Genomic DNA, 25,317 nt, shown 5'->3' on the forward strand with positions numbered 1-25,317 from the left:
AGAGGTTGCTTTGTGGCTTTAAATTTTCTCAGTTTTGGAACTGTTTAGCTTCATATGTTTAATCTACGCCACTCACAATTTGTACCAGGTAGTGGTTTCTGGCATCATGCAAACTGCCACAAAAGATCCAAACACTCAAGAATGGATTCTAAATGTTTCTATATTGCTTAAGTACTTCATTACCTTAGTGCAATAACTTGCAAACCAGAAAATCACAGAAACCTGGCTCTTTATCAGGTCTCAGATTTAAAACTAGAGTGACATAGTGACATCTTACTCAGATCAGTTACTCTTAAGTTACAGAATGTACACTTGTCAAAATAAGTAGTAAAACACCACTTGGTAAAGTGTTTCTTTTCTGGTACACCTGTAATGTCACTCATCTAATGTGCAGATTACTGAATTTTGCAATGAATCTTAATGTTCAGGATGACTTAATGAGGTCCTGCTACACATTTGTAACTTGCATATATAAGTGGAATATGCATTTATAACTGCTCTTTTTTGTATAGTTCAATAGTAAACCAATAAATTAGTTTGCCTACCCTTAATTTTTAGTATTGAACAGGCCAGCATTCCCTATGAACAAAACTCAGTGAATTGTTAATCTTTTGGGCTTGAAACTTTGTAGACATAATCTTACAGCACCATCTGGTGTTGAAGTGTATTCATTTATGCCAAGATGCGTATACATTCATGATGCTTCTTCCTTCCTAAATCTCTATGTAGTGTCCTACTTTCTAAGACAGCCTAAAGCTTTTATGACCTTCATACAAATTTTATGTCTTTACAAAGATGTCACTTAATCCCTCATGCCCAAGAGTGAGAGGGAACTATTGACAGACTTGTATGAAAACTAATATGGTATAAACTGGAGTAACTTAAATACCTGGTTTAATCATATTGCAGCTAAATGACCTTGTGGGTCTAATACATGGTATTAATCTGAATTATGTGGTCATGGCAAGTGGAAAGGGGAAAGTCCTTTTTTTCTTGGTGAAACTGATGTTCTGTATTTTAACATTGCATGTTCTGCCTAAAACAAAATGTGCCTAAGAGGAGATTACATCTGAAGAAAAGGAATTCAGGCAAAACTTTAGTGATTATAATATCCAGATGTCTGTATCTCTCCACTTCTTCTAAAATAGCATTTAATCTTCCCACTCTTGTTCTTCGTTTATGTATAAAGAGGTTACCTTACTTGTCCTGTTACTTCAAATGAGTTTTGGAAAGCTCAGCACCTGAAATCAGATGTAAAGTGGGATTAATCAGAGCTGGCAAATGACAATCCAGTGATACTTTAATATACCATTTTTTTTCAATTGAAATTCTGGGAACAGGAAAATTCTGATATACATAACTTCTCCTGTGGACATAGTCTTTTATTTTAATCCCAATGCATGTTAGTACAGTTTTCCTAGAATGGAGCTGGAAGTCCATTTAGCTAAACATATATTCAGTTGCAGATACTCTGGCTTAAATAGTAAAGTTGTCCTGTTAATACTACAGTAAATGTCATCTGAAAGTGACAATAATACCTCCATTCTATCTCAAATAGGTTATATTTAATATTTCTCACTTTTGTCACTTCTGTTTACAAGTTCTAATTGACAGGACATGGTAAACTATATGCAAAAACATCTTTGTGCCAGTATAACTGAATGGCAACAGTTCTGAGAATACTATTTATCCAGTCTTGCAGACCCAGAAGTCTTTTGAGCTATCATTTCAAGTATATTAGAACTTGCTGCTCTTGTTCCTTGTTTGTGCTCATTCTGCTCGTATATGGCGCAATTTACTTTCCAGAAGAAATTGCATGTTGGTGCTATTTGTCCCTCATCTGAGAATCAGCATGCATTAGACTTCAGCTATCAGCATGGAAATAATTTCTGATCCCTTATGGTTTCAAAAACAGGAAAGAATCTGAGTGCTTTTTGAGCTAGAGGTAGTATTTGGAATTGCCAGCACAGAGAACTGTAACATGTTTTGTCCTTGCAAGATGGATTTTGACTTTCCCAAGTCAGGCATTTGCACAGAAGCACTGATTTGTGGAATCTGGGCAAATCCTGTTTTGATCATCCTATCCACAGTGCACAGATAAAATTGGATACTTTTGAATCTTCATAAATTCCTCATTGTATTAAAGCAATCTTTGCAGGGTAAGTCAAATCTTGGACTTAAAGGTTTAAGGTGTTGTTTTAGTGCACTCTTTTAAAATGTCTCCTAAAATTCTTTTTACTTATATATAATAAAAATGTGCCTTTCTTCTTTGGGCCAGACTTTATCCTTATTGGTACCAGCAGTGTCTTTTTTTTTTTTTTTTTTTTTTTTTTTTAAAGTTCTATCTTTCTCTTCCTTAAATTAACAGGAGTGGAAACTTCTTCCAGAGGGAAGCCTGCCTCTGTGAAAACATCTCTAGTATCTTGGGCCAGTTCTGGCAAATCACTAACTAAATCAAAAGTGCCCATTCGGAGAACTGTTAGCGTCTCTTCAATCAGTAGTACCCAGAGTGAGCAAAGTACTTGCAGTAATAATTGTAAGTATCTTTGTCAGAGTTCTCTGCTTTAACCACTGTTCTCCAGGTCCAAATCTTTCAGTCCTTAGCTGGGAAAAATTTATTTGAACGGGCTTATTGCCTAGCTAAGGATTACTAGTTTTGACCCTTAAGAATGTTGCCTTTTTACATCTTTTTTTCCTAAGAGGCACATCCTGTAGTCTTCTCAGTTGAAGGGTCTTAAGACTTGGTGCCTGACTTAGCAAAAATGAACTTCTTGGGGGTGGGGGGGGGGGAGAAAAATAAAAAATCTTTTTTCTACACTTTCTTGGTACATTCCAAAACTTCCTGGCATTACTGAGCATGATGCTTTCCTTGAAAGGCTTTTTGTATATGTGTAATAAGGTCAGAAAGTTGAGCATTTGTGAATTAGATTTTTGTGTAATACTGAGAACAGTGCAACACAACCCTCTTGTACCCATTTTTGAATGACTATAATTCATATGTTTTGTGGTGTGTTTCTTAATGAAATTTAATTACTTTCTTGTTTGAAAGTTCTGAATATACAATTTTGAAATTACTAAATAAAGTAAACTCATCCATACATTTGGGTGTACAATTTAATGTAAAAACAATGAATTCTGATAAATGATTGACCGGTCTAAATTACATATTGTTTAAAATGTCTTAAACAGTGATAAATGAATGAAAACTTTGTACATCAGTTGCAGGAATGTTAGGGAATGAAAAAACATGCAAAAGCAACGTAAATTAACCCATGATGGGGAAAGATATTCTAACATTAAAGCTATTTTAATTCAAATATCCTTACTATTACATTGTCCATTTTGTCTTTGGGATGGGAAAGGAAGTTCATTTGTGTAAATTTTTTTTAAAAAGTTTGATTGAAGATGATCCATAGTACCTTTTCTTATCCTGAGTTGTCCTGTTTGTTCCAGCTTTCTTTTCTCCTGAAATAAAACCTACCATGCCTGAAAGGAATATGTATTTTGTATTAAAATTTGCACACATTCTTCTATAATCAGATTGTTCGTTGCCCTGAAGCCATGTTGATTTTGCTGTTTCAATTTTAGTACCATGACTGAAAATTCCAAAGGAGGTAGTAACGCTTTTGCTCTCCTCCCCTAACAAAGAGAGGTTCATCGTTTCACAACAAAGAAATGTATCCTTTCAGATTAAGCATCAAACCGTGACTTTTCTTGTGTGTTTGCTACTGGTTTAATCTGTTTTTGTCCTCTGCTTGAAGCTACAATTCTTCCACTCTAATTCACTAAGAGCAAGCATCGAGGAATATGAGAGGATGAAATGGCTGCAGTTTTCTGCTTTAAGCTTGCTTTGATTCTTTTTAAATGATATACCAGGAGACCCGCAGTTGTACAGAAAACTGATTTTTCTCCTGTTTTCTATCATTCTACACTAGCACCCCGACTGATTCAGGAAGCCACTATGATATTACTTTGGACTATGCTGTAGTGGGATCTTACAGCTTTTTTATTTCCTTTGTTAGCCACGTTTACTGGAATAGAAGTAGGTCATTAGCCTTTTTAAATAAAAGCATGTTTGGTTTTCGTGTTAAAGCTGGTAAATCTATCAAATTAAATGCTTTAATTTGCTGTTTTCCCAAAGAAAATACTTTTCTTAATTTAATTAATAAATTTACAGAAAATGTTCAAACAAATTGACTTCAGTGTTTTGTGATTTTTAATCATATCTGGATTACATGTGTTAATATTTTTGTGCAGTGCAATTTTTGCTGACTTTTGAATCATCTTTGTTGAGAGAATCAGTATTTTTTTTTTTTCTATTTCTAGGAGGTATTTACAGAGTTTTCTTCTTGTCCTTATGTGACAGTTGATTATTAGACAATGACATCAAAATAAAATCATAATTAGCAAATCCTAAAATTTCTTCACTATCAATATACTGGACATTCAAAGGTCAAGATGGATACTTCTTGCAGTAAAACCTAGTGTAATGTAAAACCTAGATAATATAGTCCTGTTTAACAATTAAACTGAAAATGTTTAGTTGATATTTAAGAGATTCATATTTTTCTGTAAAATCATAAATATAACTTCCTGGTTGCTGCCTTGCTCAGTCCTGTGTTTGATATCTTAGAGAGTTTAAGTTTCCTTATGACAGTACTTGCTGCCTTTGAGTCTGATTAGCACTTCAGTTTTTATGATTCTCTCCTATTTTCTGAGGAAAAATCTGTTTGTGAAATTTGCATAATGTAACGTGTGGTAATAAAAGAAAAGTATTATTTTGCCTAGTAAATGTGGCTGAGGATTGAAAAATTAGACTGCAGCATCTGACCTTTTTTAGCAATTGTGTAGTGTGCCCATGGTAATTGTATATGGATGTAAATAAAGATTGAGAACATGGTGTTAATAATAAGGCTTGCCAATGTGATTCAAGTCTGTTTTGTCCTTGTGACATGAAGAAAATAAGAAAAGTATAGTATTCAACCAGTAAGATGCTGTCTCAGCAATTTCACCTTGATGTCATAGGAATATATAAAACCAGTCTTTCACCTTGCCTGACTTGCATGATGCGCTGTCAGTAATTGGTGGGGCTATTTACTTTTATTACGTATTAGAAATTCTGGGTGTCTCACTGGGACAGTTTAATATATACAGCAAAATTATTTTGAGTAATACTTTGAACACTATGAAATTCTCAGGAGTATAATCAGACAACTATAACGTTAATCTGAACTATGCCCTCAGATGTCCTAAAGTAATAGCAGCCAGAGTCCTGTGCACCCTTATAGACTAACACGTTTTGGAAGCATGAGCTTTCGTGGGTGAATACCACATGCATCCAACGAAGTGGGTATTCACCCACGAAAGCTCATGCTCCAAAACATCTGTTAGTCTATAAGGTGCCACAGAACTCTTTGCTGCTTTTACAGATCCAGACTAACATGGCTACCCCTGTGATATTAAAGTACATATGTATTTTTTGCACATGCCTGACTTGGACACGGAACAAACCGAAGCTGCAAAACTTGGGCTTTGAAGTGCATACAATGAGATTAGTCTTGGTGAATATCAGACAAAGCTTTGTGCCAATTTATCCATGTAGAGAAGATGGAAATATAGAAGCCTATACTCAGCTATTTGTGATTATATTATAAAATGTTACTAATTAAAGCTATAGGAAATAGGACCATCAGTAACTTACACAAGAGACTTAGTTTTCATAAAACATCTAGCTAAATGTGATAGGCTAATTCTTTAACTCTCTCTCTATACATGATTATTGCAATAGCTACAAGTGCCACAATCATCATCAAGAATGGAGAATGGCCTTCAAAAGCTACGTGTCAAAATGGCATTTCTGGATCTCTCTCTTTGAAGCCAGTGCCCAGACCTAGAGTGTACTCCTTAAAATCCACTCCAAAAGGTATCTGAATCTTTTTGTACATAATGAAACTAAAGTAATTCTTTACTAGCTTACTTTGTTTTACATTACTGTTTTCCAAAGCAGTGGTCCAAGAAACACTTGTTGGTAGTTTTGTGGAAAATTGGCTGATTACATGATGATGTCTTATTTCCAGCTGTTCATGTTGCATTAAGATGGCCAAAAAGATATTATTTCTGCTGTAGTTGCCAGAGGATTGCCATGCTGTTGCTAATGGGAGAGAAGTGGTCCACTAGATACTGTATAAATGTATGTGTTCCAGAATTACCTTAAGACTACTTCCATTTCCAACAGATAATGAAAAGTAGTAACTCTCTCTCAACACCTTCATCAGACTCTAACAGAAAGTGTGATCTGACCTCATACTCAATTATACCAGTTGCCACATATGACTAACAAAACCCACACGTTCAATATTATTCTGCCTTAATGTTGCTAAGTTTGCCATTAAAGTATTTTTTTGCATTAAGCCTAAGTTTGAAGTATTACTGTTTGGTATCTGTTGGAGATGAAGGTGGAAAAGGGCACTTCACAATGGTTAAGTAAATGGTCTATCTGGGTGGCTGTCTTTGCCCAGCTTGTTACCCGGTAACTGAGCACAATATGAAAGAGCAGGGAAAAGGCAAGAAATATGTATAAAAAGAGTTCATGTCCTTAAGTGGGCAAAAAGAACAAGAGTGTGTCTACAAAGCAGAGAGACACCTGTGGCTGGATCGGGCTCACAGGGCTGTTGGCATTGTTGTGTAGACTTCTAGGCTCTGGGACCCTGTGGCGGGGAGGGTCCTAGAGTCTGGGCTCCAACCTGAGCCTGGAAGTTTACACAGCAATGAAACAGCCCTGCAGTGTGAGCCAGAGTCAACTGGTACAGTCCAGATGTGGGTTTTATTTTTCTGTTTAGATATACTCCAAGTATGGCCTCAAGAGACCATAGCCAGTCAATACACTGTTCACATGAGGGCATGGGTATATCCCTACTGCTCCCCAAGCTAGACAAACTCAGATTGGAAATAAGGTGTAAATGTTTAACAGTGAGAGTAATAAATCCTTGGAACAATTTACCAAGAGTCTTGGTGGATTCTCCATCACCGACCATTTTTAAATGAAATTGGATGTTCTATGTAAGATCTGCTCTACGAATTGTTTTGGGGAAGTTCTATGGCCTATGCTATACTGGTCAGACTAGACAATCACAATGGTCACTTCTGGCTATGGAATCGATGAATTCCCATCCCCACTCATAAAAATGCTACTTTTTAAGACTTGACCAGGGTGAAGAATAAGTGTGAATGTAAAATAAGGAAGGAAATCTTAACTTCCCATTTTAAAGCTTCTTTTAAAATGCTCCCCAAACTAATTTTAGATGACTAACCTCCTGCCAGTCAGAGTTGGCAGTAACAAGGGCTGGGTTCAGTATCTAGGGGTTCCTTTTCACCAATACAACACAAAACAGTCTCAAGCCCCCACTCAGTGACCTGGGATAATTATTCTCCCCCTCCCCCCGCCAGGTGCCTCTAAGAGGTTATACTTCCCCTCTCGTAAGCAGAGTCTGAGTGTAGCAAAACACTTTTAAGAAAAGGAGGGAAATAATGCAGCATTAATTTGGGGAAACGCCACAAACAGGGTTTATAAACACAAACCATGTGCAAAAGACCCACCACCAAGTAAGTTGGGCAGTGTCCTCTTTCCCTCAAGGTCTTAAGTCCAGTAACCCAGAAGTCCCTTTAACATGCCCGTCCCTTCTCTGCACCCCACTCACAGTTGCTGTCCTTGGACAATGCAGACCAGAGTTCAGAGGTGCATCTGCAGAGTTCATGTCCCACCCTTGGTGGGGTGGGGGTAGGGGAGAGAAGGCACCTTACTTGCCCCACTGCTTGGGCATGCACTCACCGCTCCTCTTTGGGGGACTCTTCTCTGGCACTCTCCACAGCCATCTTGCTGGCCCCACCTCTCCACCAGCTGCCCTGCTGGCTGCACCAAGATGTTTTCAGTGCCCCCCCCACCCCACCCCACCCCCCGCACTTAACACAGCTCTCAGTGATTTCATCTGTCAATGGGGGATTCTCACTGCTGGTGCACATAAGGCAGTCTCTTGCATCAGAGACACCATTCCAAAGGAGGTCTAATACTTAGATCTAAGTATCAATGATTTCAGCTCTGCAGCCTGTAACAATACTCTCAGTTGAGTCTAAACCAGCTCTGTTACTACACAGTGGAGAAAGGAAGGGTCAAATGATGTCTGGGGCCCTTAGGAAAAGCTCATACCATCAGATATGAGTACCTGCTCCCCCGACTCCCCCTTCAGGCTTTGGAAGCCATGTCCCCTGCCAAAACAAATTCAGGTGTCATCCAGCGTGGCCCTGAAATTTGCTGATGCTTACAACATGCTTTTGTTTGAAACATTAGCCAAGGACCCCAAAGAGAATCAGAATGTAGAGTCTGCAGGTTGAAGGCCCAGAATTCCCTGCTCTATCAGGATATGGAGAGGCAGCAGGGAAAAGTGCAGAAACTGGAGTTCACACAAGATACTAACAATAAAAATTCCTGCCCCTGCTGAACAGAGACTGTGCATTCTAGGTTAATATTGTGGGGGGAGGGTTTTGTGCCTGTATAAGACTGACATCTGCTTGTTTCACTGTAAATTAATGTTAAAATAAAATTTATAGCACTGGAAAAAAAACCCTGCCATTTAGTTGAGGACGAGTCCTTCAATTGGGCAATGGCCAAGTACAGTTCTGCTTCCTTTGATTCACACAGCAAGGACAATAATGCTTTTACTCCTGCCCCAATAACAAGGAGACTGGGGATCCCGCACCAGCCAAAAGTGACCATTTGGGCAAGCAATCCCATCATGCTGAGCACCTAGGCAAGATAGGTGTGCCTATGCAAATGAGATCACCTCCTAAAGTCCTTTTCCACAGCTCACCACTAGATGTCAGGGGAGCGTTCATTCAGAGTCTACTTGCATGATAACATTACAAGAGACTTCTTAATGCAAAATCTGTTGTCACATATTCTGTAACTTCACCTCGACTCCGCCCTTCTCAACCCACAGAGGAGAGGGAGCTTGAGGAAAGGTAGTCATCTAACCCTTCCAAGGGTGAGGGGACCATGGAGAGAATGTGCAGTCATTGAGTACTAAGGTACTAGTGGCTGAGATACATAGCCTGCCCTAGTCAGATGTTACTGCCCCACCTTCCAATGGGAGCCCAGAAACTCCTCAACCAGACACTAGCTCCTTCTGCTACCCTCATTTCTAATTCCTCTTACTGGCTAAGGAGAAATCAGAGCTCTGCTTTTGCTTTTGCTTTTGGCAGAGATTGGGTACTTGTGCTATAAACTACTTGCAGCAGCAGAGGTTATTTTAAACACCATCTCCTGTTTCTTGTTAAACATTTCATTCTGGTTCCTCTCCACTTACACAGTGTCAGTACTGCAGCTGGGAAGTGTAATTCCCAGCTCCCTTGGAGACCCACATTTCAGCTCTTTGAGCTAGGGTACTAAAAATAGCAGTGTGGCCAGGGTGCCTTGGGCTTGCCATGAGATTACAACCCAATCAGAGATTCTAAGTATGTATTTGGGGTAACAGCAACTTCTATTTTAGTGCTCAAGTGGACCTAGAGCGTGTGTCTACCAGACCTGGGAATATCACCTTCTAGTTGCAGCATAGACATACTCTTAAGTGAGTTTATGTAGGACTTCTCCATCAGTTGACAAGCTTAATAATGCTGTTCATAACCATAAAATGCATCTGACCAGGTGCAGGTTTTTCTTAAATCTTTCTTTGTACAATACAGCATCTGAACTACTGCCATAGATGTTCTGAATGGAGTAGCAGCTTCATTCAATGGCCAAAATGAAGTGGCGTAATAGGAGATGGCTGAAAAGCTTTCTGCAGAATACTTGCTGCTAAAATGCTTCTGTCAAGCACATTTTGGGCCAACAGGTTACTGAACTCTGACATGTCTTAAGTCAGGAGTGGTAGTGTTGCACATTATTGTATTTCAGTGAGAAGTAGGAATTTGAGAATTTCATGAAAACCACAATACACACAATTAGATTTAAAACACTGAATAACAGAAGTAATTAATGCTTTGAGAGGATGACAAGCTATAAAATAACTATAAGTATGAAAGGCAGGAGCCTTGAGGTGGTGGTAGTTTGCTGCTGTTTGTTGCAACTTCTATATTTAGATGTAATAAGGTAAATTTTTAATTTTGGAATACATCTGAAAATGCGTTTCCTAACACTCCTTATTAACTTAAAACTATTTTAAGTATCTTATTTTTTCCAGTCTCAATTTTCAATAAAGAAAATTGACTTAAAGTAGTTTTTATTCATCGAAGTCATTGTTCTGCCATTTACAAAGTCTTTCTAAAGGAGACTGTAGTTTGGAATCAATTTCCTCTGTAATTGTGTGTTGATTCTTAATTTTTTTTTTTTTTTTAAGTTCAGGGTTTTAAATGATCAGCAACATTAAGTTATTTTCTGAAATTGGACAAGTTCTTATCACTGATCTAGTTTTAAATTTAAAAACCTAATCTAAGTCTTTGCGGTTTGTTTTTTTAGGAACAAAGAACAAGTCTGGTTCACTGAACCAATGTATACCAAAATCAGCTGGACCATTTCTTCCAGCAAGGAAAACCAGTGAGCCAAGAGGCAACCAGCCATTGGGTAAAGTCTTTCTCATTTACACTTTGCAGTCATCCCTTTCTTTTGTGAGAGCTCTGCTGTTCAATTTTGAAATGCTCAAGATTGCCAGTTCTAGCAGAGCTTCAGCTGTAGCCGAAACTTTGAAAGTGGAGATGGATTTCACAAATCTGTCCCCATTACAGAAATCCCTAATTTACTTTACTTTTTGTCATCAGAGTGAAATACTAACCTTTCATTTTCTGGAAAAAAGATTCAAGGGCCTGTAATGTCACTTGTTTATCTACGTTTAAATTTGTATTTATCAAAACAAATGTTTTATAAGCAGGATTTGAATAATGCTTACTTAGAGTATACATAAACGATGAAGCCCAAATTTAGTCCCTTCTTGGAGTTTTTGTTTAGCTGGGAGTCCTTGCCAGGGCTTGCTCCTGAGTCTGGCTATTTCTAAGATAACACCTCTGCCCGCTTACCTCCCTGCCTCAGATACTCAAACCCTTTTAAATGCTGAATTAGAGTTTAAAAGGACATATCTAGTTGGTTGTCTACACATTTAAAAGTACAGATATGAATCTTCATGAAAGATTCTAGAATCTGACACCTTGTTATAGGTGTTCACTGACTGCTCACGAAGTTCCTATAATGTGGCTTAGAGTTAAAATGGAATTGCATCAGACTAATGTACAGTAGTTAAGATACAATGCAAATTGTGTTGCTTCCTACTTACTGAAGCATATGCTTGTAAGGTCTCACATAGAGATCTTGATACTTGCTATACACAGCCAGATGAGCTGAGCCTTTTAATTCTTAATTTTTATCTTTGCAAATTGGACTAAGTAACAGTGTTCTTGAAAACCAATAAATGTACTCTAAAATTCTTGATTTTTAAGTCTCTACCATGCAAGAGTTATCAGTAGTAGTTCCACTTACTTGGTCTTTACACTAAACAATACTGTCAGTTATGTGGTCCTTAGGTCATACTAATAAAAGACAATTTAACTTTTTTTTCCCAGTTAACTTGGAAGGCTATGTTCTCTAGTGTGTAACCACCAGTTAACATTTTTATCCTTTTTGAGAAGAATATGTAAATGTCTGCCCACAGATGAAATAGCTGACAATTATTACAGGGCACTTCATTCTTAAAGGCCTCAGAAGTGGCAATACTGTGGACAGAATAAAAAATAGTACTATCTGGCTTACATGAAGCACAGCCCTACCAGTGCTAACAAATGGGATAGTTAAAGGTCAAGCTCTTAACTAGTGATGTCCAATTAAGTGATTGATTACGGTAAAACAGTTCATAATTAACAGGAATCTTGTCGTGTTTCATTCTCACATATTTTACCAGCATCTTAATGTCATAGCAGATTTTAGGATTAATATTTTACTGAATTATGTATGCCACCACACAGAGCGTACATGAAAGGAGACTGGGAAGATGCTTTTTTACCCATCTACTGGAACTTATGAATAAGTCTTAATACAGTTTAGAATGTTACATCCATATCTTTTCTGAACATTATAGGTACTCCTGTACTAAATGGACCCCGCAGACTATTGTCAGGTTTCAATTCTGCTGAGTTCTCAAATCTGCTCTCCCCCAAATTGTTGTTAATGGATAACAAGGGGAGGTCCCCACAATTATATATCCTTATATGCCATCTTTAAGATTCTTTTGGTATAGTATCCTAGTGTTTCATTCTGAAATTAAGTAGCCTCACAAGAAGTTAGTATGATATAACAAACCATGAAGACTCGAGTTTCAAACATACAATTTTACCTTTTTCTCTGTGCTTTAGTTCTGTGCTATTAGACCATCCAGCTGCCAAACTGTAGAGTCTAATATTTGTCGTCATATGCTTTGTAGACAAAATGGAAGTTTTAAAAAGCAACATACAAGAAACATATGGGTACTAATTTGGATATACTTACTTTGCAGTTTAGTCATGTGGCAATAATTTGTTAAAACAAACTTGATGTGGTTTGGGAAAAATAGAAGATTCATGCTGAACAGAAGCTTGTCTTTTTTGATAGCTTGTGCTGACAAATGCTTGACTTTTTTTTAGTAGCAGCAGCCTCAGCATATGTTACGCATGCTGTGCTTGAATGGTAGGTGGCAATTAACTAGAAATGTTCGTATCAACTTCTGTGACATTGGGAAGAGTGACAGGAGGTTAAAAAAGTGGCTGATATTCTAAATAATTCTGTCCTGAGGCTTCTGTTTTGTATAATAGTTCTTCTCTCGCCTATATTTCATACCAGTCCACAAACCTGGAGCTAGTTCTTACCAAGCCAGTTGATAGAGGCAGAATAAATCTTGGATGGACATTCCCTTGTACATAAAGATCTAACTCACTTGAACAGATTAATGGGGTCTTTGTGAAAAGAGAGAAAAGGTCTGTGATAGGAATACTAAACTTGCCACTGGAGCATTAATATGTCCCTTCACTAGAACTAGAAGCTTGTTGGATGCAACATAGGGTGGAAAGGTGCTACATGTCTCTGGAAGACACTACTACCTCCCAAATGAAGATTGGATGTCTTTCTGAAAGATGTGCTGTAGCTAACCAGAAGTTATGGGCCTAATGCAGGAATTACTGTGAGAAATTCTCTTGTTGTTCAGGAGATCAAACTAGATTACAAATCACTTTTGGCCTTAATTTGTGGATCATACTAGCTTTTACTAACGCAATACAAGGATTCCGAGTGTCTGGAATTTGATTTTGTACACAGGAGAAGAGTGGTGGGTTTTTTTTTACTTGTCTGCTTCCTTTCTTTGAGATTCATAGATTCTAGGACTGGAAGGGACCTCGAGAGGTCGAGTCCAGTCCCCTGCCCTCATGACAGGACCAAATACTGTCTAGACCATCCCCCGGAGAGACAAGTTATCTAATCCCTCTTAAATATCTCCAGAGAATGGCCGATTCCATAGACCTGCCTCTGGCATTTATCAGGTTTAAAAACCACCCTGACAGTTAGGAACTTTTCCTACATGTCAAACAAATCTCCCTTGCTGGCAGTTTAAACGGCCCACTTGCCTGTCTGTTCTTATCTTAGAGGCTAAGGGAAAAGTTTCTCCTCCTCCTGCTTATACATCCTTAGATATCCTGAAAACTGGCTAATCATATCCTCTGTCTTCTCTTTTCAACTAAACAAACACCATTACCTTTCAGCTTCCTTCACAGGTCCATGTTCTCAAGACCTTTAATCATTCTTGTTTGTCTTCTCTGGACCTCTCCAGTTCCTCCACATCTTTCAAGATCTGCCCCCAGACTGGACCGCATCCACTACTCCCCCCCAGTTAGCCGTCACTCACACCGCCGCGGAGAGGCTCAAGGAAGAATGACTGCTCCGTTGAAGACACACCGTTTTACGGGGCGTTTGCGCCATCCCAGGAATCATTGTTTTTTTGGTTAGTGTTTTTTTTGTCTTTGTTGTCTGTGCAACAGACAAGCTGCTGTTGACTCATATTTAGCTTGTGGTCCATATATACCCTAGATCCTTTCTGATGCCTATGCCTTCCTAGACAGTCTCTTCCTATTTTGTATGTGTGAAACTGATTGTTCCTGCTTAAGTGGAGCACTTTGCATTTGTCTTTGTTAAACTTCATCCTGTTTACCTCAGACCATTTCTCCAATTTGTCCTGATCATTTTGAATTATGACCCGGTCCTCCAAAGCAGTTGCAATCCCTCCCAGTTTGGTTTCATCTACAAACTTAATAAGCATACTCTCTATGCCAATATCTAAGTCGTTGATGAAGATATTGAACAGAGCTGGTCCCAAAACAGACCCCTGCGGAACCGCACTTGTTATACCTTTCCAGCAGGATTGGGAACCATTAATAACTACTCTCTGAGTATGTATCCAGATCTTCTATTACAAGTTCATACCCTTGCCATGATGCAGCAGTTTAGCACAGTGACTTTGAATAGAGTTTTACTTTGGTTTCTGCAGTCACCTATGTTTTGCTAGTACTACTTTTTAGTTTTAGTGAAGTTCTGTGAGCCCAATGTGTCCATCAGTTCAGAGAAGCGGAAAGGGTAATCTCACCAAGATTTAGCTATTTTGTCACCACTTGTTGGCAATGGGTACAATTAAACCTATGCATCTGGACTGGAATAGAGATCATGGGACGGATGGGGGAATGAGTTTCTCCATTCATATGCTAACAAGTGAGCCATGCTTTATACACTGAAATGCATAATTCACCACATGCCAGTGAAAGTTGATCCTCAAGTTAAAACACTTTATTTTCTGCCCTTTGGAATTATGGACCATGCACCATTTTATGCTCGCAAGCTTTTTTAATGAATTTTTTTTTGCTTTTTCAGAAGCTTACTTTTCTTGTTTTTCATTCTTCTTGATCAGATTGCATAGAGCTATATCAAAGTGGAAAAAAAATGTGTGAGGAATACTGAGGGCTTTTGTTTTGGATGGTCTGTAGTACGCTTCAAGGAAAAGTCACATGATCTCTCTTCAGAATAACTGAATGCCCAAAGCCAGCTAGTGCCATGCAGAATGAGGCCTAGCATCTTTTTTTTATTTTATTTTTTTTAAACTAGCCTGCAGTTCTTAAGTAAAGCTTTTTGTTTTGACATTTTAGACCTCCGTCCTTGACTCGACTGTGCGGGTGTCACTCTCAGTGAAGACCAAGTAACATTTTTATTGTCCATATGCTGTATCTATGGCAGGGATGGGCAAACTTTTTAGCCCAAGGGCCACATCTGGGTATAGAAATTGTACGGCGGGCCATGAATGCTCACGATATTGAGGTTGGGGTGTGGGAGGAGGTGAGGACTCTGGCTGGGGATGCAGGCTCTGGGGTGGGGCAGGAGATGTGTTTGGGGTGCAGGAGGGTGCTCTGGGTTGGGACCAAGGGGCTCAGAGGGTGGGAGGGGGATTAGGGCTGGTGCGGAGAGGTTGGGGGTGTAGGGGCTCTTAGCTTGGGTGTAGGCTCCAGGTGATGCTTACCCAAGCAGCTCCCAGAAGCAAAGGCATGTCCCCCCCTCTGGCTCCTACACAGAGGCAGGTGTCATAAACAGATAGCTAAGGGTTAACATTTTTTTTCACCTGTAAAGGGTTAACAAAGGGAACCAAACACCTCACCAGAGGACCAATCAGGAAACAGGATTTTTTAAAAACCCAGGGAGGAGGAGCTGGGGATGAGATAAAGAGGAGAAAAGGGGAGGAGGTTATTTTCCTTTGTTGTAAGACTCAGGGCATCTGAGTCTTGGGGGGTCCCCCAGGGAATGTTTTGGGGAGACCTGAGGGAGTCAGGCCCTGGAAATTCCTGGCTGGTGGCAGCGATATCAGATCTAAGCTGGTAATTAAGCTTAGAGGGTTCATGCTAGCTTCTCAGTTTATGAAGGCTAAGGTTCAAATCTGAGCAGGAGGCTACGACAGGAGGGCCAAGCGGCTTTGCTGCACACCATCCTGTCCGTAGGCGCCAACCCTGCAGCTCCCATTGGCTTAGGTTCTTGACCAATGGGGGTGGCGCTTGGGGCAGCATGCGGAACTCCCTGACTGCCTCTACATGTAGGAACCAGAGGGCAGGCATGCTGCTGCTGTTGCTTCCAGGAGCCACGCAGAGTGGCCTCCGGTGCTCCAGTGGGGGATCAGGATTGGAGTGGGGCAAGCACCAGACCCCACTCCCCAGAGGGAGCTTGAAGGCCAGATTGAAATGGCTGGCAGGACGGATTCAGCCCACGGGCCATAGTTTGCCCACCCCTCATCTATGGCATAAGGACCCTGTAATCTGCCAGATTCACAGAAAGTCTCCTACTCATAATAGATTGATTGTGATCTTTCTGTGGTGATAAAACTTGTACTTTAGGGAAGTTACTGCTGCATTTAATGTCGCTGGAGGAAAAGAGTGTTTTTTTTAGAATAGAGTTTTTATCTTCTGACTATTTGCATATGTAGTTCATTCATACTCAAATTGGGGACATTTAGATATAAACTAATTGTCCTATTCATCAGTAAGGTATTGATATCTGAGTTTCAGGCACTCTACAGATTTTAGAAGACATCACTGCACTGGTTTTATACTTTGTTCATGTTTGGAAGACTTTTTTACAATCGTAAGAGCTAAATTGTTTTCAGATAAAGGTTTTTCTCTGAAATCTAAATCAGTCACGATGAGCTTCAGACAAACTGGATTTTGTCTGACAGCCAAGTGTTTTACAACACTGGCTTATTGGTATGCCGAAAATAAAATTTACGTTCATTAAAGGAAGTTGTGAATTTGCAACACCAGTCTCTGCTAAGAACACAGAGCTTGTCAAATCTTTCAACCTGCTGAACAATTTAAAGAGAGAACATTATACAAATAATGTGTTCTATTGCTAATGTAAATACTTCAAAAATTCTGAACTTGATTTTTTAAAAAACAGTCCCCCTCTGTGTAACATGAGATGGAAATACGATGCAGCTAATTGAAAAGCACATTTATGTGGAGCATGAGTAGTGGCAAAATCCAGGGCTGGCTTGGATTCAGGTTCTGTTTTATTCAAAATTGAAACAATTGGGTTTCTGGCCATTAGCTAAGAACTGTTTTTCTAGGACTCAGCAAGGACTTAATCTCAGAGATTTATGGGTACAGTATTATGAATCTATTAATTTGTGGGGGCTTTTGTGAAGGGCAGAGGGATTTGGCAATGATTAATTGGATTCATATGGTAATCACTGGTATTTTACAGAAACTATAAAACCTATTGCATTGGAGCTTAGCTGTGGGTTATTAAGGATGTTGCACGTGGTGACTGTTTTGAAGTGTAACTTTTGCCTAGATATGCTTATTCACTCATTAGCACAAAAGGTCTTGCTTATATTTTAAAATCTGCATTCAGAGTTCTTATCTGCAGCATGGTGTAATTTTCCATTTAGGTATCTATTTGTAGAATTAACTGACCTTTTAAATATTGTGAGTGAAAACAGCCGTGTCCTTGAGTTGTCCACTCTATCCATGCTGAAATGCTGGATTGGTGAAGGATATGTAGAAGAAGGTACAGTATTTTAAGCCAAAGCACTGTATACTGTGAAAGTGCAGTTAGGGCATGACTCCAGTGCTGCTATTGTATATGTGGTATAGCTACTGATTTGAGCAATTAGTTTTAGAAATCCTAGATACAACTTAAAAACCTAATGTTAGTTCACAATAGCAATTCTGCAGATAGGTAGACTGATATTGTGTCAATAATTGAAGCTGAGATTCTGAATAGAAAGTGCTGGCATTTAGATTTAGACACCGCTTCCTAAATCAGCGTTTCTCAAATGGGGCCACTGTGGCCACATGCAGCCACCAGAGGGCTTTTCTTGCAGTCACAGCTGTGCCTGGGCTGTGATGGTGGGAGAGGAGGCCTTCAGTAGTGTTTGGGCCCTGCCCCCCTCTGGAGACACACAAGCTGGAGGAGCAGGCAGCCAGTGAGTTTCTCACCTTCCCAGGGTCAGGATTCCACCCTTGGGTGGTGGGTGGAAGGCTCTAGCCTTAGGGCTTCAGGCTCCATTCCCAACAATACTCCCAGTCCCAAAGAACCAGTCACTTTCCCCAGGTCTTTTGCACCTCTGATCACACACCAAAGACACTGCTTGTAGCCAATACTACAATTAGCTAACTAAAGATTTATTAAGAAAAGGAAATGTGAGAGATTTACAATGTTAAAGGAGGTAAATATACACACAAATGAGCTAGTCTTAAGGTCCAGAAAGTAGTAGAAGCTGTGGTGATGTGCAAGCTCTACAAGTCCTTTAGGGCTAAGTAGCTTGAGGATCCTTTCCTTTTGCTTTAGAATTATTGCCCTCTCCAAATTCCAAGCAGCATAATGACAATTTCTTCTTGACAGGGATTTTTATTCTTTTCCCCCAGAGTTCAGGCTGTCATGGGACGAGTATTTGTCCCTGCTTCATGAGTGGGGGGATAAAATAAACAGTCTTTTTTCTGATGATGTTCCAGAGTGGCTTGTCTGGTGTCTATAAGCATTTTATGGGGCAGGAGATGACTCCTTTTGGGGTAAACTAGTATTTCACACTTGCTAATGCTTCTCTCCTCAGTGTGGGGTTTTCTAATTTCATAGTAAATACTTTCATAGTAACAGAACGAACAGTTAACGATTACCTTGTAACATGGGATACAGATATAAATGAGATTAATGTATGCAGCAACTCACAAGCATTTATTAAAGTCCAACACTAAACACATCATCTCTATTAATCTAATACCAGTTTTAACAACACTAGCGCACAGGTGAGCCAAATTGAATACTGACAAATGCATAGCTGCAAACCAGTGAGATCTAGGGGCTTTGACATAAGCTGGCACCAGGTCTGCCAGCATCATAAATACCAAATCAACATGGCACATATTGAATGGATAATACTGGCTGAGAGATCTCAAAAATGTAATTGTAAATGGAGATTCATTATAGTTGCTGGCTTGAAGTGGTTTCCATTATATAAGGGGTTTACAGTTTGGTCAATGATTCTCATCACAGCCACTCTCAAAATTGTTCCAGGATCCCTGAATCGTTGAGTAGTGTTTTGAGTGGAATCCCAAAGGGATTGGTTCTTGACCCTGTGCTGGGTAATACTTATCACTGACCTACAAGAAAAGAAAATAATTCATTTCTTATAGTTTTACCACTCACCCAATCTCTGTGTTATCTGCAATAACAGGGACAGGACACTGGTGCAAAGCAATCTGGATTGCTGGGTGCAAGAAAACTGAGTTTCAGTAAACGCAAGTGTAAGCATGCAGGAACAAAGAATATAGACCATACTTGCAGGGTGGAGGACTTTCAGGAAGCAATAACTGTTGGGGGGAAAAAATTGGGGGGTCATGGCTGAACACGAGTTTCCAGTGCAATACTATGGCCAAAAAGGTTTAATGTGATCCATGGGTGTATAAAAAGGGAATCTTGAGCAGGAGTGGAGAGATTACATTACTTTAGCTTATAAGGTGCCACAAGAGTCTTTGCTGCTTTTACAGATCCAGACTAACACAGCTACCCCTCTGATACCAATCCTCAGTTTAGCAGCAAGCTGCCTTTTTAGACATTTCTCTTAATGAAAGTGTCATCACTGTAGTTAAACCAATGCCACTTTGTGCATGGACTCGCAAGCAGATTTAAACATGGTTTAATATTTCACTTGTCCAAAGAAATTTATTTAATTTTTAAATTGATGTAATGTATCCATATAAGGGTGTGTCGTTAAATAACTGTACTGATAACTGCACTGATAAGGGAGCGTAGACCAGCCCTTGGTGACAGCAAAACCGAAGGTATTGTTCCCCACCAGCAACTATGCCAGGCACACTTAGCAGTAATTAACTTCAGAGGGTCAACACAGTTGAGGGGGGTCCCCACTCCTAAATTGCACATGTTGATTCAGGTGGAAAACCTTGCTGGCATCTTAAATACCTCCCCACCTCACAAAGTGTTGAAACTAACTTTGTTCATAAAACATGTTGAAATCTATGGATGGAAGATGAATCCGTTTACCACTTGGGACTTCATCCTGAATATTCAGTTTCAGAAGACTTGATGACAAATCACAGCTAAGAGAAGTCTTATTTGCTTCTATATCAGCTAGATATTGCCAGCTAGGTTTCGGTAATGCTAATAACTTGTTTGCAAGTTAAGTGTAGTTGATGGCTTTTTAGTGAATCTGTGCTCTTTCCTTTCCCAATTGTAAGGGTTTTTTTTGTTTTTTGTTTTTTAAAGTGATAAGTGGAACACAGTTGAGAAACATTTTGCCTGGTTCTATTACAGTTGAGGTGGTGTTGGTAGGGCCTAGCCCTGTTAGTCTCTAATAACCAGCTACTCTACCCAGGAAAAACAGAAGCAAGACTTGCTGGTATTTCTGCTGTCCACCTCAAGTCGTCAGCCCTGTCCCATTTTAAAGGTTTCCTTGTTCTTACATACTTTCTTTGCACCTCTTCTTGGGTTTTGGTTTCATCCCCTTTGTTTTTACCCTCTGCTGTGTCCCGTACTTTTTTCTTATCCTGTGTCCCTCTATGTTTTGCTCCTTATCCTTCATTGGATAGCAGAGGGCTGCCCAGTAATCCTCATGGCTACCCTTGGGTGTAGACTGTGCATGTTCTTGTCACAAAATGCCATCTCCGTTTGTGTTCCTTGCAAGTGGAAGGTGACCAGTGTAAATCTAGTATTGAGCAGCATTCAGTTTTAGAATTCATGTTCGTATAAAAATGTGCTGTTGCAAAAGGAAACTGGCAGTCGGGGTCCAACATCCCAAAAGGAGAACAAGGATGTTGAACCCCTAAAGAATAAGCAGTTGAATCAACTGATTGTACAATGTTGTTGTACTATTACAGTAACAAGTACAATGTTATTGTACTATAAGTGTATTGAGCAATGTCTTTTGCTGATTAGTGTAACTGTGAAATATATAGATTAACGCTATAGAAGAGGAATTATGGACACTTATAGATACTATGCTTCTAAAGTCTCTGATCAAACAAGAAAAATAATTAGTTACCATACCACCTGTCTGGAGAGAGAGAAATCTCCCTGTCTCTAATATAAATTAAGCAATGGAAGCCCTATTTACATAGTCAACAGGAAGAAAACAGCAATGAGTCATCCTGACTCTGGGAACAAAACAGTGAGTTTTCAGAAATACAAGGAGAAACATAAAGCTATTTTGGCATCCATCTCTTAAGAGACAGAGGCCATTGCTCTTGGAATTCTGTGAAAGGTGCATCTCTGAGCCATATGGGCTGAGGATGCTGAAAACTGATTGTGAGAAATTACCTGAGACCAGTAGTCTAATCTGTTCAACTTTAGACACAAAAAAGCACGTGTTTTGTTTTGTTTTGTTTCTACTCTCCTGATTTCCTAGTAAATCCTGTTGGACTACTGTTCTCTACTTTCTAGCTTTCAACTCCAGATTTAAAAAAAAAAAATTTTTTTTCTGTTACGGTCCTAGAAATCTGACGGCATTTTTTTCTACTTAAAGGTAGAATGATTTAATAACTTGCATCATAAATGAGTGGAAAAATATAAACCTTTTGGGTTATTTAAATACTTACTAAGTCAGCATGTTGTGCAACGACTTGCATAATGGTGGTTTACAGTAGTGTTTGAATCAGTTATCAGATTACAGCAGAATCTAGAAATACTGGTTTCTGTTGAAGTCCAGAGCCTATCATATACTAAATTAAGATTAGTACTCCCTTGATCTTATCCCAGTACACTGAAATTTGCAGTGCCAGGCCACAAAACTGAATGAAACTTAGGAGCCTTCTAAATATTAAAGTGTTTGTACAGAATAGCATTATTTTATGTGGACTTGTAAGGATTTACGTATGGATGTAGTGGTATATTCAATGTATGTTAAAAGAAGCTTTCTGTTAGAAAACATGAAACATAATTAAATAAAGTTGTTGGGATAGATTCAAGTCAATTAGAAAATGGTCAGAATGGAATCAGAATTAGATGAATGAAACAAGTCTTGATTATATTGAGGGGGGAGGAGAACTAAAATATGCCTTAAGGAGAAAATTACTTTAATATTCCTGAACAGTCTCTGAAGTACAATTAAATGATCTGTGACATTATTGGGTGATATTCAGCTTGGAGACCACCCACTTTCCCCTCCTCCTCCTGCTAGGTCTTCATTCCCACTGAGTTGGGTAACAGATTAAGCATGAACAGTGTGATGTAATTCAGAGGCTGCTGGTCTTCTGAATCACTAAGAGAAGGTTTTGTTCTGAGGACAAGTTTTGTTTCTGCAACATCTGGTGGGGAGAGAGGCTGCCAGCAGCATTTGCATTGTGGATATTATGTCTGTGAATATGGAATGACAGTGAAGGAATGAGGAATATTCACTTTCCAGTCTTGTTTTCCTTGCTAACTATAGCTTGGCCTCAATCAGTGGTGAATTTAAATATATAGTATGTGACAGTATATGGAGGCTGTTTCTTTCTTGTTTTGTCTTCCAATTGCTCTGAAGACATGTTATGGTCCCCGAAATTTTCCTTATCCAATATGCGTGTGCGACTGACTGCAAAGGGACTGCTCCGAAACCTTCGACTTCCTTCTGGGTATAGGAAAAGCATAGTTATATTTCATACAGGTTTGTGTTTTTAAACCTTGTACTTAGTGTGTGCCTGGGGGACATCTTGTTTATCTCAGCGGCTGCCTATTATTTAAAATATATTCTGGGCATGAAACATTTCATTTTTCATAGAAACCTAAAGCTTTTATAGACATCAAGTCCTAGTTTATAAAAGTGGACAGTTTGATCTTGGATTTTTCGTGTGTGTATGTGTGAACTGCTCATCTGGAAAACATGTATTCTGTTTGTTTATGGAATTCAGAATTGGAATTGATACGTTTCTCCAGATCCTGAAATAGAATCTGGAAATTGATCACCGTTAGTGTCTCTGTATTTACTCATAACATAAAAATAATTACTGTGATATTTTTGCTTTTCTGCCCCTTAAAAGAGGGGAAAGGGTACGTAATCATATTGTGTAGCTTTTTCTTGAGAGTTATGTAATTTTGCCTGACTACAATGTATCTTAATATCCCTGTTAGATATAAAAATATTTTAGATGGTTTGTAAGTAGGGAGAGTAAATGTCATGCTTAAAGAAAATCCCTTTTAATTTTAGCCCTAATGTGGTTGGAAGTACAGGTGTTTTCATTTGTTATGACTAGCTACAATATATTGTAGCAAAAATACTTAAATCGGATTGCATTTCTTTAAGAAAATTTTAATCTTCAGTGAATTTTTTCCTAAGCAACAAGTCACATGTTTTTATCTAGTAAATATAAATATAAAAATGATTTATGGATGCTGTTGGGTTTTTTGTATGTGAAATTCCTTTTGTGGAACAATTGCTATATATGGGGTCTATATTAGCCAGGGGAAAGTGTGTTTTGTTTTGTTTTTATTTTAAAAAACTTCTCTCACCCCACTTTGTCTGACCTATCTTCTCTTCCCCGTCACCCCCCCAAATACATGTTTGTTCAGCTGCCTGTGTCTAGTTTTGCCTCTGGCCACCATTCATCTCTTCTAACATCTTGTGGAATCTCTGGTTCTCCTTGACAGGCCATTTAGCTCTACTAGTCACTGTTTTCTCATAGCTCCTGGCATTTCCTATGTCTGCTTACATTTTATCATGGCCTCTTTTTCTTCCTCTAGCCATCTCTTGGCAAGTTAAATGTCTGTCTCTCTCAGCTCCCACTTAATGCTAAAATGGGTTAGGAGTTTGAATGCAACATAGAATCTCCAAGCAGACTTTCATGTATGTAATGTAAATCACAAGATAGCTTTAATGTAACTTGATGTTGCAAGACTCTTAATGGATAAATTTCCATATCTGTTCCACTTATCTGAATGTTACAATCTGGTGTCTTACAGGGAGCATGTCTCTGGAAGTACAGGTCTAGCAATAATGCAAGAAATCAGTCAATCTTAAACTTAGTCTTTCTTGGTTACCTGAATATGTATATTTTAACATAGTAAAATATACCTAAGGTCTTTTGTTGTTGTTTTTTCACTTCTCTTCTCTCCCACCTCCCCGGCAAAAACTTCCTGGGTTTTACAAAAGGTGTTTGCTTTTACTGATTTTTTTTTTAACCTGAATTTTGGGATTCTTAGTTGTAAACAAGAAAATCCAATAATTACAGTAGATGTTTATAGTAATAACTGTAAGGCTGTCCCTTAAAGTAAGGCAATGTAGTGTAAGATATTCTTACACATGTGCAAATGCAGATGTTCATACTGTTAATGTAGCGTTCATTGGAGTGATTTTCCAATCACTCCATTTTCCATTTTCTAATGCTGTGATTTTCATTGCATTTAAAAAAAAAATTAGGTTCCTCCCTGGGTCTCACAGCATGCCCAGGTGATTGCAGTATATTTTCATAGGGAGGACTCTGTTTTAATAGAAGCAGCAGAGAATCCTGTGGCACCTTATAGACTAACAGACGTTTTGGATCATGAGCTTTCGTGGGTGAATACCCACTTCGTCAGATGAATGTAGTGGAAATTTCCAGGGGCAGGTATATGTTGTGTGTATGTATAGTATATGTGTGTGTTGTGTGTGTGTGTGTGTCGGGTGTTGTGTATTAAATACTATAATAATATATTTATATATCCATAATAATAGTATAGTATATACAATCTATATGCTAATGCGAGCAAGCAGAGATAACGCATGGTTACGTTCAATCAGCGGAGGATTAGGCCGCTGTCAAGCAAGTTTGAGGTGTGAAAACCCAAGGGAGGAGACAACTGGTATATCTGTTAGTTGACGGAAGCCATTCACAGTTCCTTTGCGTCAACCCTGAAGCTGATGAGTGAGTCTAAATTTGCAGATGAATTGGAGAGCACAGGCAGTTTGCTCTTAAGTCCTGGATCGAGTATTCTTTTGCTGCAAGGATGGCACCTTAAGGTCTGCTATAGTGTGGCAGGGAGGTTGAAAGTGCTCTCCTACAGTTGTTTTTGTATACACGATATCTGATATGCAGTCCAGGTTATCCTTCACCGCATAGAGACTAGTCCCCACATTTGGCTTCCGATTTGTACATAGGAGCATAGGGTGGCAGTTGCTGGATATGCATAGCGTATTATTTAACATTGGTGTGGAAGGCGTAAGCAGGATTGAAATTTGAACCGTTACACCGTTGATGCGTGTGGCGCATACATGATTAGAAGTCCCTGTTTGTATGACGCTAGATATGAGGACAGAGTTGGCAGCC

At 39.0% G+C, this 25,317-nt stretch overlaps 1 protein-coding gene across 4 annotated transcripts in view; it reads left to right on the forward strand.

The window, feature by feature from the left end:
• Nucleotides 1-25,317, forward strand: part of MTUS1 (microtubule associated scaffold protein 1) — a 199,851-nt gene that overhangs the window by 70,924 nt on the left and 103,610 nt on the right. For 2 of the 4 annotated variants that reach the window (XM_032798200.2, XM_075066429.1), the window contains exons 4-5: nucleotides 5,789-5,923; nucleotides 10,508-10,612. In XM_032798200.2, coding sequence (XP_032654091.1) covers nucleotides 5,789-5,923; nucleotides 10,508-10,612 — 240 coding nt within the window. Of the gene's footprint in view, nucleotides 1-2,368; nucleotides 2,537-5,788; nucleotides 5,924-10,507; nucleotides 10,613-12,113; nucleotides 12,162-22,299; nucleotides 22,683-25,317 lie in introns of those variants that run through there. The other 2 variants (XM_032798203.2, XM_032798201.2) reach the window with 2 other exon arrangements.

This window comes from Chelonoidis abingdonii, chromosome 5 (assembly GCF_003597395.2).
Source record: "Chelonoidis abingdonii isolate Lonesome George chromosome 5, CheloAbing_2.0, whole genome shotgun sequence".
NCBI classification, from domain to species: Eukaryota; Metazoa; Chordata; order Testudines; family Testudinidae; genus Chelonoidis; species Chelonoidis abingdonii.